This window comes from Pisolithus orientalis (genome assembly GCF_024613125.1).
Source record: "Pisolithus orientalis strain OTSU chromosome Unknown F5J12scaffold_105, whole genome shotgun sequence".
NCBI lineage: Eukaryota > Fungi > Basidiomycota > Agaricomycetes > Boletales > Pisolithaceae > Pisolithus > Pisolithus orientalis.
This window is the reverse complement of record NW_026260886.1, coordinates 1-14,058: the sequence shown is the minus strand read 5'-3', so window position 1 is coordinate 14,058 and position 14,058 is coordinate 1. Positions and strand designations below refer to the sequence as shown.

The following is a 14,058-nucleotide window of genomic DNA, read 5'->3' as shown; positions in this document are numbered from 1 at the left end:
TTTATCCTGAGCCACCACTTTTTGGATGTCCTGCTTGGTTCTTGTACCTTCCCTAGTTGATTGTGCACTGCAGGAAGTTCTGTCTGTATAACATTGCCTTGTGTCCAAGGTTGGTTCAGGAGCTGGTCTAGACAATCATTAGCTTGCCCAATCCTGAGTTCCATTTCTTCTTTGAGGAGGTCATGAAGGCCAAGCTCCATCAGTTTGGTTGCTCCAATGGATGAGGGCATCCATATACTCATGAGCTCAGCAGGTAGCTCCTCTCCTTCTTCTGTAGCCTCCCAATCCTCATCATCTTCCCAGTACTCTCCATTGTCATCAATTTCTTCACCTTGCCCAAGGAATGCTGGATCATCCTGGGGTATGAAGACATCATCCACCTCCAAACCTTTGAGAAATGCCTGGCTGGTGCCATGGAATTTGTCAATCCTGGCAGAAAGTCTTTTTCTTTTCTCTGAGACTTTGATTTCTTGTCTGGTAGACATGTGGCTCTGTCTAAGCTCAGATCTTAGCTGGTCCCTGCAGGTCTGGTTAGCAACCTATTGCTTCTGGAAACCACAGACCATACTGTGCATCCTCTATGCTAATTCCTTCCACAAGCCAAGCCACAGAACCATGGCTCCCTGGGGACACAGGTGGATTTTTCATGAGCTTTAACTGCACTTCACCCATGGTAGGGGCTACAGGCCATCAGACATGCCCAGGGTTTCTTAGGAACATACTGACCTTTTTCCCCTTTCAACAAATAAATGTCTAGGGAATCACCTCGATTTGCTTCTGCCTCAAGAACATCCTGACTCCCATTGGGCAAGTTGGCCAGGGTCTAGAACAGCTGTCAACTGCTCATATGCCTGATTCATTTCTTCTAGGCACTTGTGTGAGGTCTTGTATTTTTTCAACAGTGCAGGAACTGAGATGTACAGGGTAAATTAACTTCTCTTTGAAGAAAAGGTCTCTCACCCATGTTGACAATTTTTTTCCAGTTAGAATCTCTCATATGGTCATCATACACTTCTTGTCTGTGGGCCTGAGTCATAGACCTTGCAGTGGGAGAGATCTTATTGAATGGAGCCCACAATGTCTCCAAAATTTCACCATCCAGATGACCAGCACCCTTGATAAAGTTGAGGCTATATCTTGGAAAGCAAGAGAGTTTGTGGGCAGCAAGATGAAACTTCCCCACAGCAGGAATGATTTCCAGGGAGGGAGGGAGATGGAGAGAGCAGCTGGATTTTACCTGACTCTGGAAGTTAATACTCCACTGGCACCCAACATCATAAATGACAAGGGCCTTTGTGATGCTTTCTGAATGATAATCAAGAGCACTGCAGATGGAGTAATCTGTGTTCATGTACCTAGCACAAAATGAGTTCCAAAGGCTTCCAGTACATCCATCAGGTCCACTCACTTTTCCCCTTTCTGAAAGTCCACCACAGAATGGGGAACAAAGCAACCATGCCGAGCACAGGCTGTGGCACCAATCCCAGTGGACTGGAGATTGGACTTGTTAATATTAGCAGCATTGATTGCCCTGTGATTGCTGCAGGTGGATCTCTACCAGTACAGTGGGTCATTTAAACTCCATGACCTTGGGACAACTCACCTCCTTGTTATCCAAAGACTGCTCAAGATGGGCCTGGTAGGGCTTTTCAGCAACCATGTAACCAGTTCCATCTGCTAATGACACATCCAACTCAGGCTTGTTCATTTTCATATGCTGAGCAGTGAAGTTGCCATCCATGACATATTGCCTCATTATGGTATCACTAAGGGGGGAGGGGAGTTAGAAATCAAAACCCTACAGATTATCACTCCATACCTGTCATATCGGGTTTTCCAATCTGGAGGTAAATTAATACCTGGTTGTGGGCAGGCAGGACAAAAGAGTGCAAGTTCTCCTTGTCTAGGATCTTGTTCTTTATCATGACCAAAGCCAAACCATTTCCTATGTTTCAAATCCCTCCACAGTCTGGAAACCCTCATCAGCTCTCGGTACCTGTCCTAATTGGAAATGAATGCATTAATAGAACCCCCTAAGAGCAAATAGTGCATGGCACTCAACTGGTATACAGTCAGGAAATGCATTGTTGGTGAACCTCTTCAGCTTCTGATAGAAACTCATAGCTGAAGTCTTGCATTCCAGGGCATCAATGAGAAAGTGATTAAGAACATCAAAGGTGAAAGCAGTCTTGGGCTTTGTTATACTGGCTGGAAAGAGTCTTTCCCTGAGTAAATCAAGGTGCCAGTCGATTGGATCTGACCCAGGGCAATTGCACCAAGAAATCTCATGAGTGAAAATTCCTTCTGTGTGCACTATGGTCATTTTTGATCTGAAGGATCTCCTGCTACCAGAGGTTAACATGGAGGCTACAGGATATGACTGCCATTGACCTGTAATTGGGAGGCCCTTCCCCAGAAGTATAGCCCAACTCCTCTGAGTCTGGATCCTGATTCTGTCTGTTTTGAGGGCAAGGACGACCCCCATGGCCAATGTGCCAAAGGAACCCAAGTGCCATCAAAGAGGTATCCTGGTAATGAGTAGCATTCCATCTTTGTACCTTGTGGAATGGAAGATTTTGATGCACTTTCACAGCACAAGGACCACACCAGGCATGCACACCAATGCAGGACATGCATCTGATACTTCCTTCTGCCTGACAGCACTGCTCACATATCCCCCCCTTAGCCAGCTGCTCTCCCTCAAGAATGACTTTGAGATATTCTGCTCTCCAAGGCAGCCATTCTCTGATGAAATCATTTTGACTCTAGGGGATAATTTAGCCAATGCAGTATCAGGCAAAACTTCCCACCTTGGTAACCCTCCTAGTATTTGGGGTATCTTCCTCATCATTCCAGTCCAAGGTAGGCATGTCAAAGGAGTCTGGGACAACATTTTGGGAGCCTATTGTCCTGGGGGTCCTTGGAGTTGAAGGTTGACTCTGAGATGGGAGGTAGAGGTGTCTAGCATCCACCTCCTTGTAGGTGTCCTTTCCTCTCCGGGTTTTAGTGACTTCAAATTTATACAAACCTCCTGCAGAGCTTTTGCCAAGGACTTTGGTTCTACAACAATGCATGATTGAGCACAGGAAGAGTCAAAAGCAAGGTTTTCAGCTGTATTGAAAATTTTTCATCCCCAAAACAACACCACACAAGTCCAGAACAAGGTTATCAAATGTATTTAAAATATTTGTACCCAAAAATTGCCACTAAAATGTGTTTTAAGTGTATCTGACAGCCAACCCAAGAATGTCCTTTTGGGTAGTCCATGCTGGTCTTGTGACCTTGAGTCGGTCATGTACTTTGTCCTTCATATAATGCACCAATGCAATTCTTTCTCCCTTCTCCCACTTTGGCACAGAATGTTGAAGGATTTTTCCTGATAGGAAAATCATGGTGCCTGGGGAATAAGCCAGTTTGGCCCCCAGATCTGGAATAAGGAATTTAGCATTGTGAGAACCCAGGCTCACTAATGAATCCAGAAGGGTTGGGGTGGATGTGACATCTCGGTGAGAGGGAGTTTCCTGATTGACAATAATATCAATGTTGGTATAGACCTGATGGCCAATCCAGGGATATCTCATTCTCCACCCTGCCAGCCTTGGCCAACATTGCTTGATCACCAGCCCTGGCCATATCTGGCAATGAGACCTTTGCTATATTGCTCCAGAAGTGTTCCACATAAGAAATCTTGAGCAGCCATTCCCTATTGGCTTTCTGTTTGAGGGATGTGCTTTGATAGAGTGTATCAACCAACCTCTTTAAATTTGTCAGCCCCTACCATGGAAATCACAGCACCTGGACAAACCTCATGAGCCTGTTGGAATGTGGCAGGAGACATGGAAATCCTGCCATGTCCATACATGACTTGGTCAACAGGCTGATGCTTATGGCCATATCGTTTGTTAAGCTTGCTTTTGTCTTTTGGCTTGTTCTTGGGCTCAGTCTGAAGATTGTCTTTTATGGAAAGGAGAAGGGAATTGAGAAGTTCCTATGATATAAAAGCTGTAGTGAAGGGTTGTCAGAGAATGAAAACACTCACTATCCAGTGCATCTGGGACAATACCAGGCAGATACCATACTATCACCCTGCCATGCACATCCAGAACTGTGGCAGGAGCATTGATATACCCAATTTTTGGGTTTTCAAAATGGATGGTCCTGTCCTTGGCATGCACCAATGGTTCAGAAAACCTGTCTGCATCCCAATGCAACACATCTATTAAGGGTCAGACTTGGATCACTTGCAATTGTTGTGGAAATCACCTACAGGGATTGAGGATGGCATGTGTAATGACTGCAGATGCCAGCCTAACTTCCAAAGATGTAATAGCATCTGAAGTTAGACCAGATTCCCCTTGCAATGTTGCCCTGACTTGGGTTAACTCAGCCAAGGATCGAAGTCTATTATCCAACTAAATACATAGCAAGTGTAGCATCACTGCTTATGGCTTACCTTGGCTTCCTGAGCTGGTGATTTGAGAAAATAGAGCTGGAAGAGATCATAGGGACTGTTCCAAAGGCAGCCTTCAGCATTCCAACCACCATTGTATGCAGGGAATCATCCATGATGATGTGGGGGGTGTTGGAAAAGTCAAAGGAAAAATTTTTCAACCTGTGAGAAAAATAGTTAAAAATCACTCAGTACATAAGTTGGAAGTTATTCTCCACAAGGGACCTTGCTTGACTTGGGGGAAGATCCAGAATCCAGAAACCCAACTTAGTCTACTAGATACACCATGTTTCTTGAAACATCTAGTCATGTAAGCAGGGGCCTGGAATGGTGGAATCAAACTCAGCAGCAGTTGAACTCCAAGTCAATCCAGTCCAGCAATCTCTTGAGCATCATGGGAAACCATGGAACACCAATACTAATCTAGCAATCTAGCAACATCCAACAGCTAGGAACACATCCAGTCAGCATTTGAAGGGAAGATGTTGGGTTGCTAGTAATGCCATTGGCAAGCTCTTGAGCATCAAAGGGAAACCTTGCTTAAGAAGATCAGCCATGGAACACCAGTGCTAATCTAGCACCATCCACCAGCCAGGCAGACTGACATGAAACAATACACCAAGTCATTTGCTAAGGTTAGGGTTAGAAGGAGACTTGCATGAAGAAATACACCAAGTCTTATGCTAGGGTTAGGGTTAGCACATGCTTCATTCAAAAAAAGAAGCATAGATTCCCACACAGCATTCAAATCCAATCAAAGCAGTGACATTTACAAGGTCATACATAAATTCAACTACAGTTACAATTTCAACTACAAAGGTATAATGGTTTCATAAGAAACCAAGGCTTGCCTGCATTCCAGAGGGGGCCCTCCTCCAGAAGTACAGTTGGGCCAATAAAAACCATCCTCAATTCAACCAAGTTCCCAAAAAAGCACACAAAAGCTGATAACAAAGATACTAAAAACACATTAGCATCAACACAACTTTGCAAAGTTCACATACCTGAGGTGCACTATTTATTCACCAGGAGTCAAAGACAAACAGCTCTAGAAAGTTTATGTCAGTACAACATAGATTATACAGAAGTTGAATACTCACTACACCAAAGCCTGACCAACTAGCTACTACCAATATATACCAACACATACCACACAAAAAAACATCATAGGCTGACCCACACAGGTGGGTACAGACCAAATAAAACATCATAAGCTGACCTACAATGTAGGTACAGACTAGCCCCCAGATCCCATATGAGCTGGCCTACAATGTAGGCACAGACTATTCCCCCAGACCCAACATATTACCCAACAACCAAAAATTGTGCTGGCCAAGCACAATCTAAGGTCAAGGGCAGCCCCTCCCTACATCCTGTAGCTGCAGACTACAGTCAATAGTGAGGCACCAAGGATGCTGCAAAGTAATGGTAATCAAGTAATGTGAAAATTCTGGGATCAGAGGTGCCACTTACCTTATGACAGCCAAGACGATGGGCTGAGATAAAAATGAAGATGACGTAGCACACAAAACGGGAGAGAGAGAGGGGGAAAGGGAGATGGAGATGGAGGGAGAGGGAGGATGATGGAGGGGAAGTGTCACATCACAGGGAAATGCAGTAAGGGAAAAACATGCCACTGACTGGGGGGGATTTATATACTTGAGTCTTATGTACTGTTGTTTGGCCACAGTCCAAATAGTGAGGTCGCTGTCAATGTCACATTCTCAGCCTCGGTGCATGTTCAGTTGCCATGAGTGCCGGCAACTTCCTCTGAGTCAGTACTGCGTGTCGTACTATACATTGCGAATAGCGATGTCACGTGACTCCACTGTCACCGGATTCAGCTTCTATATACTAAATACTAAATGTTCACTTGACATTCTCGTAATTGCATTGTTGAGCCAAGCAAGCACTCCCTCATGTCATTGGCTGAGCGGTAGTGGTGGCTTACCCTTGGGATTTCACAGAAAATGTATTGTAGTAGCACTACCAGATCATTTAATACATGTAGTCACTTATTGAAACCAGAAATCGGCCTAGTGGCAACTGACCACTCTGTATATAGTCCTACGTAATGTTCCAGAGACGCATCCGAAGTACAGGTAGACATGTGTGATAATCATGACAGCTGTGACGTTGTTCATGTCACAATTAAGGTTGTGTCCAAGATTATCATAGGTCTCACTACGTGACCTGTCCAAAATCGAGATCTGTGCATCCAAGTATCCAGATTGACATGGTCTTTTGCTCCTCTCCTCTTGCCACACAGTGTCTCCCTCACCAACCATTGTTGCATTATCCCACTCTCTGGCCCTGCTGCATCTCAGTGAAATTTTTGGTACGTCGTCATCCTCTGGATCTCTCACGCCTCTCCCTCTCTAAACACAAAATAGGTACGTTGTGCCACATCTCCCTTCAAAAAAAAACAAAAAAGGTATGTTGTCGAACCTCTCATGGCTTCAACACTCACATCACACACCAGGACGCTGCCATTCTTCTCAGTCTATTGTGCATTGTTCAGTGTCCCATACTACTCACAAAGCCCATTCATTCAAAAAGAAGGTAAGTAGCTCGCAGCATCCCTCTACAACTCACAAAACACCCCCCCCCTCTTGCCAGGTCTCATCCAAAAAACAGGTATGTCATCCCAGTGTGTGGCATCTCTCTACCACTCACAGAACACCCTCTTGCCTTGTCTCATCCACAAAACAGGTATGTCATCCTACTTCCCAGCATCCCTCTACCACTCACAAAACACCCCCTTGCCATGCTTATCCAAAAAAAAGGTATGTTGTCCCAACTTCATGGCGTCCCTCTACAACTCACAGAACACCCCCTCGCTGTGCCTTATCAAAAAAACAAAAGGTAAGTCATCCCAGATCATGGCATCCCTCTACCACTCACAGAACACCCCCTCGCCATGCTCATCCAAAAAAAAGGTGTGTTGTCCCAGCTTCACAGCATCCCTCTACAACTCACAGAACACCCCCTCACCGTGCCTTATCAAAAAAAAAAGGTATGTCATCCCAGGTCGTGGCATCCCTCTACCACTCACAGAACACCCCCTTGCTGTGTCTCATCCTACAAAAGGTATGTTGTCCCAGTTCCTGGTGTCCCTGTACCACTCACAAAACACACTAGTAGACTATCAATTCATATCTCCCTCCTGCCACACTGCATCTCCCTTGCTGTGTCTCATCCAATAAGGTATGTTGTTGGACTTCTACTTCATGGTGTCCAGATGATACTTACATATCACCCTCTTTGGTCTGCTTATCCAGTGCCCAGTGTTGTGTAGTTGCATACATTGGCTTCTCTTTTCCATAAATATGTAGATATCTATCCCTGCTGCATGATATATGTACTAAACTAAATGCATTTATTGTTATCTTACTGCTTGTCCCCTACACCTTCTGTGTCTTGTAAAGATAATAAGGTATGCTACTGTTCCCTTCTGTGTCATATGTTGCTGCCACTCACTAATGTTGGCATAATAGACTCAGATGGTGAAGACCAAGCAGACAGCTAAGAAGACCACTGGGGGTAGAGCTCCCAGGGTATCTCTTGCTGGTCTGAAAGCTAGGGAAAAACATGCTGCCAAGTCAAGCAAGGCCCATGCTAGGAAGGCCCCTGTTGCCAAGAAGAGAAGGATGAGGAACTTGGCAAGTCTCTTTTTATATTCCATCCATCTTTCTAACATTCTATGCAGTTCTGTGTGATGTGCAGGGATGGAGGGACATTGTGGCCTTGTGATCAGGCAGGTTGCAGAAGGGTAGTGTGTAACAAGTGTGTTGTAGTACCTGAGGATTGCCTTGCAGAGGTCACCCAGCTTCCTGTGACCTTCAGGTGTGTTAACCTCCCTTTTATGAATTAATTCCATTGACTCAAACTCTGGATGAACTTCAGGTGTGTTTCCTGTCATTGGAAAATGACAAGATTTGAAAGTCCTCAGCCCTATTTTGTAAGTGCATATTGCCACCCCAATCACTTCTAACTCCAAGTACAGGGCTTCTACTTGTCAGGCAAGCCAGTCCTGAAACACCCTCTTGTGGTCATTGGGGGGTTTGAACATGCCACCACCTCTGAAGTGGCTGGTAACTCTACTGCCATTATCCACCTCCACCTTGAGTCTCTAGAGCTTGGCCATGCCCCTGTGCATATCCTTCACACCATGTTGCAGGGATATTTCAGACAAGACACCTACCACTTCTCACAACTGCCCTTCAACTTTGCCACTGAGGAGTCCAGAGCTGCCTATGACACTGCAGCATCAAAGCTAGCTTCAAGTCTGACTACCTTTGCTAAGGCAGTCATTTTCCTTACTACCCATACTGATGAAGACAGGGGGGATCTGTTCTCTGGAATGGAGAATAAGGTTCCAATAGCCACAGAGGTCTTTGAGGTAAGTCACCATTGTTTGACTGTCACTCCCATCTGACCAGTTGCAGTTTCTGCAAGGCCTTCTGTTACCCCTCTCCAACATTGTCAAGGGTGGAGACCTCATCTTCTTTGTATGTGGTTCTACTGTAAGGAAGGAGCAGAGCTTCCAAGGACTGAAGGCAGCTGTGCAACAGTAGGTTTTCTTTCAATGTTGGTGGTTATGGCTGACACCATATCAGTTTCAAGCCAAGGTCCATGTTGCTTTTTAATGCTGAGAGACTTCAACTAGTCACCACCATTCCCTTCCTCATGAGTGTCCTTGACTCCACCCTTGTTCAAGGCTTCCATGTCCAAAGTGCAGTCAGGTATGCCCTGAATGACTGTGGTATGTTGGGTAGGCACTCCAACATCATCCTGATGTTGTGGCAGGAGAAGGTAGTGGTGGAGAAATTTGTCTGGACTGACAAGTTCATCAGGCCTTGGGGACAACAATTGCCTGCCCAGTGCCCTCAGTGTTATAGCATTCAGAAGTGGGAAGCTGGTTGTTCAGGGCAGACTTATTCCTATGAGTGCAAGAATCCTGGCTGTGGGAAGGACACACAAGGCACATCTCAGCCTCCCCAAACCTATACTATCTGCATGTCCAAAGGGGCTACCAAACTGACACAGGGAAAGGGGCAAACATCATCCTGGCTGTTGGAATCTTTGTAAAATACCCTACCTTGATACATATGATATGCATGTACTACAATCAAAAATAGCTGCTTTGTGTTTTCAAATTTCATATGACATTGAATGTTCAGAAAAAAAGTAATTTCCTGCAGGACAATTCCTCCTTAAGTACTGATACACAACTGAGTAAATTTTCCCAATGTTAATTCCAATACAATGGCCAGATTGGTAGAGTTAACTTCAATACCACAGGATAAGGATAGGATATAGGATCTTTCCACAACCATGTGGGTTCAGCCAGCTAACTACCAAGGAAGTAGTGTACTGAGTAATAAGATTGGCCAGCCCCACTAACCCACTAGCAAGATATTGGTCTTTCTTGCAAAGTGTCTGCCCAACCACAACTCCAGGTCATGGTTCATTCCCCCCAGCCACATCAGCTGACCCCACTGCCAGGACATCATCCCTTCCCCCAGCCATGTCAGCTGGCCCCACTTCCAGGTCACTAATCTATCCCATAGCTGGTTTGGCCAACCCCACTTCCAGGTCACTAACCTATCCCATAGCTGTGTTGGCCAACCCCACTTCCAGGTCACTAATCTATCCCATAGCTGTGTTGGCTGACCCCACTTCTAGGTCACTAATTCATCACATAGCTGGGTCGGCTGACCCCACTTCTAGGACACTAATCTATCCCATAGCTGTGTCAGCTGACCCCACTTCCAGGACACTAACCTATCCCATAGCTGTATCGGCCAACCCCACTTCTAGGACACTAATTCATCCCATAGCTGTGTCAGCCAACCCCACTTCCAGGACACTAACCTATCCCATAGCTGTGTCAGCTGACCCCACTTCTAGGACACTAATCTATCTCATAGCTGTGTTGGCCGACCCCACTTCTAGGACACTAATCTATCTCATAGCTGTGTCGGCCGACCCCACTTCTAGGACACTAATCTATCTCATAGCTGTGTCGGCCGACCCCACTTCTAGGACACTAATCTATCTCATAGCTGCATTGGCCGACCCCACTTCTAGGGCACTAATTCATCCCATAGCTGTGTCGGCTGACCCCACTTCCAGGACACTAACCTATCCCATAGCTGCATCAGCCAACCCCACTTCTAGGACACTAATCTATCTCATAGCTGTGTTGGCTGGCCTCACTTCTAGGACACTAATCTATCTCATAGCTGTGTCAGCCAACCCCACTTCTAGGGCACTAATTCATCCCATAGCTGTGTTGGCTGACCCCACTTCCAGGACACTAACCTATCCCATAGCTGCATCAGCTGACCCCACTTCTAGGACACTAATCTATCTCATAGCTGTGTCGGCCAACCCCACTTCTAGGGCACTAATTCATCCCATAGCTGTGTTGGCCGACCCCACTTCCAGGACACTAACCTATCCCATAGCTGCATTGGCTGACCCCACTTCTAGGACACTAATCTATCTCATAGCTGTGTCGACTGACCCCACTTCTAGGACACTAATTCATCCCATAGCTGTGTTGGCTGACCCCACTTCCAGGACACTAATTCATCCCATAGCTGCATCAGCTGACCTCACTTCCAGGTCATCAATCCATCCTATAGTCATGTCAGCTGACCCCACTTCCAGGGAAGTTGATCCATCATCCTGTGACATAGGCTGACCCCACCTTCACGGTCTGGCCTACCCAACCCTAGGGACCACCAGCTGATGTCGGTTAGTCCCAGTTTCAGGACGAAATGTACATGTCAGATGACCCACTTTTAGGACTACAAGTGACTGAATCATGTGCCACTGGTACTACCACATCCTGAGGTACTGTAGCATATTTGTGACAGTACTTCTTCTTTTCTTCTTGTAGCACCAGCTCTCATTCTCTCTCGCATTTGGCCTGCTGCCTCTCTTGTTCTTCCTTGTCAAGCCTTGCTCTTTCAGTGGCTTCTTGTTGCTCTTGGTGGGCTTGGCAGTCCCATTCCTCTTTTTCTAGGTCGTTGTTCAATGTCCAGTAGAGGGCTAGTTGGGCTGCTGCTGCCTTGTGGTTGACATCATCATTTATGAGGCATTCTCTGGCCTGATGATATTTCTCAGAGGAGAAATCAGGTTGTTCTGCAAAATGAGGGTTGTGCGTCAGTTTGGGCATAGCAAAGAACAAACAAGAGACTAGAATGCAGCTCAGCTGAGCCTTGAGGGGTGAGTGAGAGTATGAAGGAGAGAGACAACCGGCTAACTGTATTCCCACACGTAGACTATATTCTCTGTACACTACATGCCTCCACTACTGAGAATTGCCATGTAGTTAGTTTTTTTTTAAACAATAGACGAGTTACCACAGACAAGAGATGAAATCGAGCAGGTCGTTTCCCTGCACCCAGACTGCCATAGAAGCCCTCAGACGTCCCATCCATCCAGTTCCAGGCTATAGAAGCCCCTTTTGGCCTACTCACTCCCATCAGATATCTCTACTCTCCTACTTCTCTCCTGGTTCAACCTTATTTTCCTACAACTGGAGCCCACCGCGAGGGGCTTCTGTCTTAGCCTGGCACCCATCCAAACCTTCCCAGATTTTATTTTGCAGTCTCCAGCTTCATTTTCGCAATTTTCATGCTCGGTTTAGCAGATTTCACCTTTCAGTCTCATTTTTGCAGTCACTTCGCTCGCATTTTCGTGTTTTCCCACTCGCGCGCACTCACTTATCAAGCATTCACACTCATATAAACTCCTGAAGTCATGTTCGGCCTCAAGATTCTGTGTCGAGGCTCGCCCAAAGCACCAAGCTTCTCTGGGCGCCCCAAGGACCTTCGAAGCTATTTTGATGACATAATTGACTTCTGTGATGGGTTCGGCCTCTCGGACGGGCTCGTGTGCATCAAATTCGCGCTCAAATATGCGCCTTTTGAGTCAGCTGACCTCTGGTCCCACTTCGTCAGTAGTAGCAAAGGAGATTGGGCTCGTTTTACCTCGGAAGTCACTCAGCAGCACCCAGAATTGGACGAAACAAGTCGAAGTCATGCCACCGAGCTTGCCGGCCTAAAGGTTGGATTTGCGAGTTCAGATGTTGTCTCAATGTCATCCCTAGGGCAATATTATCACAATTTCTGTCGAATTTCGTTATCTCTCGAGAACCTACTGGGTCCATTGCCCCACCTAGCCAGTATGTTCAAGTATGGGTTCCCTCCAGAGTTCAGGCGAGAGGTGCTCGGACACCACAATGCATCAGAGTATTCTGTGCTCAGTCTAATGTCTACAGCTAAGGAGGTCCTGAGGTCGAGCGGCGGCCTCTGGAAGAGCAGCAAGGTCGACAGTTCATGCACGCAGCCACCACATGCCTCAGACAATCATTCCCCCCGTCGTTCATATTTGTTCTGCTTCTTCTGTGGACTTTCAGGCCATATTCAGGCAGGTTGCCATTCGTTCAAGTCATATTTAGCTTCGGGAAAGTGTCTACTCGTAAACGGCTGCATTTTTCTACCTACTGGACTGGAAATCCCGCATGAAGTTGCTGGACGAACTCTGCGAGACCGTCTCGACAGCTGGTCTTCGTTGACAAGCGAGTTCGAGGCTCGTACGGGCCCATCGCCTGCTCGCTCGCTTTCACCCACAGCCCCACCCTCTCGAAGCGTGTTCGACACACCATCGCGCATACCCGCTCAGACGAGCATTGTGTCTACTCGGTCCCTACCTACTGTCCAGCTCGAGCCAGCAGTACCAGACCCACCAGCCGTTCCGTCTCGTCGCTCGTCAGCCGAGCGCTCTCGTAGCTCACTGCACACGCAGCCACAGTCGAGGTGGCCATGTGGCCGAGGCTGATTGCCCTCGCATCCTCGTTCACGCTCGCGCTCGCAGACTCGAATGGGTTCGTACACACGTTCGAAAGATGATTTCATACCAGTCCAGTTGTTTGCCCGCAGCTTGATACAGCATCACACCCCAACGCACTCATATTCATATTCGACCAATAGCTCACCCCCTTCTTCCTCGTCATCGTTGTCCTCACGCTCGCGCTCTCGTTCACGTTCGAGGAAGGCGGATTCATACATCCATTCCAAGCCGAAGCGGTCGCACAGCCGCAGTCACATGCCCCGGCGCTCTCGAAGAGCGCGTTAACACTGCATGTCACACCAATTCTGTTATGTTTTTTTTTCGTTTCTTTTTGCTCATGGATCTTACAATATCTAGTATGGATTTACCTACTCATTATGCGGAGTTTTCGGTACCTTATACATGTTTAGTTTTTCTTTTCTTGTGTTCTGTGTTTTACCCCCCAGGCTCTAGTCCCCCACGGGAGGATTGTAGTCCGCGACGAATGCTCCATGTTGATATCAGGATTGTTCTGATAGGTCCAGTAGCTCTGGAGATATTTGCATTTTTGTGCGAAGGCCCATCCTCGAGGTCTTGCCATAGTCGCTCACGCAGTTCTGCGTCTCTCCTCTCGCTTTTCGGGTCGTTCATCCTGCTCGCTGAACCCTTCCTGGGGCCATCTACCTTGTAAAATTCCGTGCAACCGTTATCAAGATATCCGCGTTTTCGTATCCAGAGGGCTTCGAGATGGTTTTGCGTAT

The 14,058-nt window shown here is 46.7% G+C and overlaps 3 protein-coding genes across 3 annotated transcripts; 2 read left to right on the top strand and 1 right to left on the bottom strand.

The window, feature by feature from the left end:
* Positions 1-3,320: 3,320 nt before the first annotated feature.
* F5J12DRAFT_681596 (uncharacterized protein) lies at positions 3,321-3,554 on the bottom strand (the record flags this gene model as incomplete). Its single annotated transcript, XM_051740255.1, has 1 exon — positions 3,321-3,554. A coding segment is annotated over one exon (234 nt), but the record flags the coding sequence as incomplete, so codon positions are not given.
* Positions 3,555-6,903: 3,349 nt separating this feature from the next.
* Positions 6,904-9,541, top strand: F5J12DRAFT_787380 (uncharacterized protein; the record flags this gene model as incomplete). The annotated part of the gene is made up of 14 exons (XM_051743634.1): positions 6,904-7,012; positions 7,070-7,087; positions 7,163-7,236; positions 7,279-7,315; positions 7,357-7,389; positions 7,481-7,540; positions 7,879-7,886; positions 7,948-8,116; positions 8,269-8,296; positions 8,357-8,411; positions 8,457-8,852; positions 8,893-9,023; positions 9,070-9,195; positions 9,229-9,541. 14 exons carry the CDS (start codon positions 6,904-6,906, stop codon positions 9,539-9,541), a joined length of 1,557 nt encoding a protein of 518 aa, XP_051594348.1.
* A 2,685-nt stretch (positions 9,542-12,226) lies between these two features.
* On the top strand, positions 12,227-13,988 carry F5J12DRAFT_898963 (uncharacterized protein; the record flags this gene model as incomplete). Its single annotated transcript, XM_051748143.1, has 5 exons — positions 12,227-13,236; positions 13,274-13,352; positions 13,459-13,611; positions 13,676-13,709; positions 13,765-13,988. The coding sequence occupies 5 exons, from the start codon at positions 12,227-12,229 to the stop codon at positions 13,986-13,988; spliced, it is 1,500 nt and encodes a 499-aa protein (XP_051594347.1).
* Between the last annotated feature and the right edge of the window lie 70 nt (positions 13,989-14,058).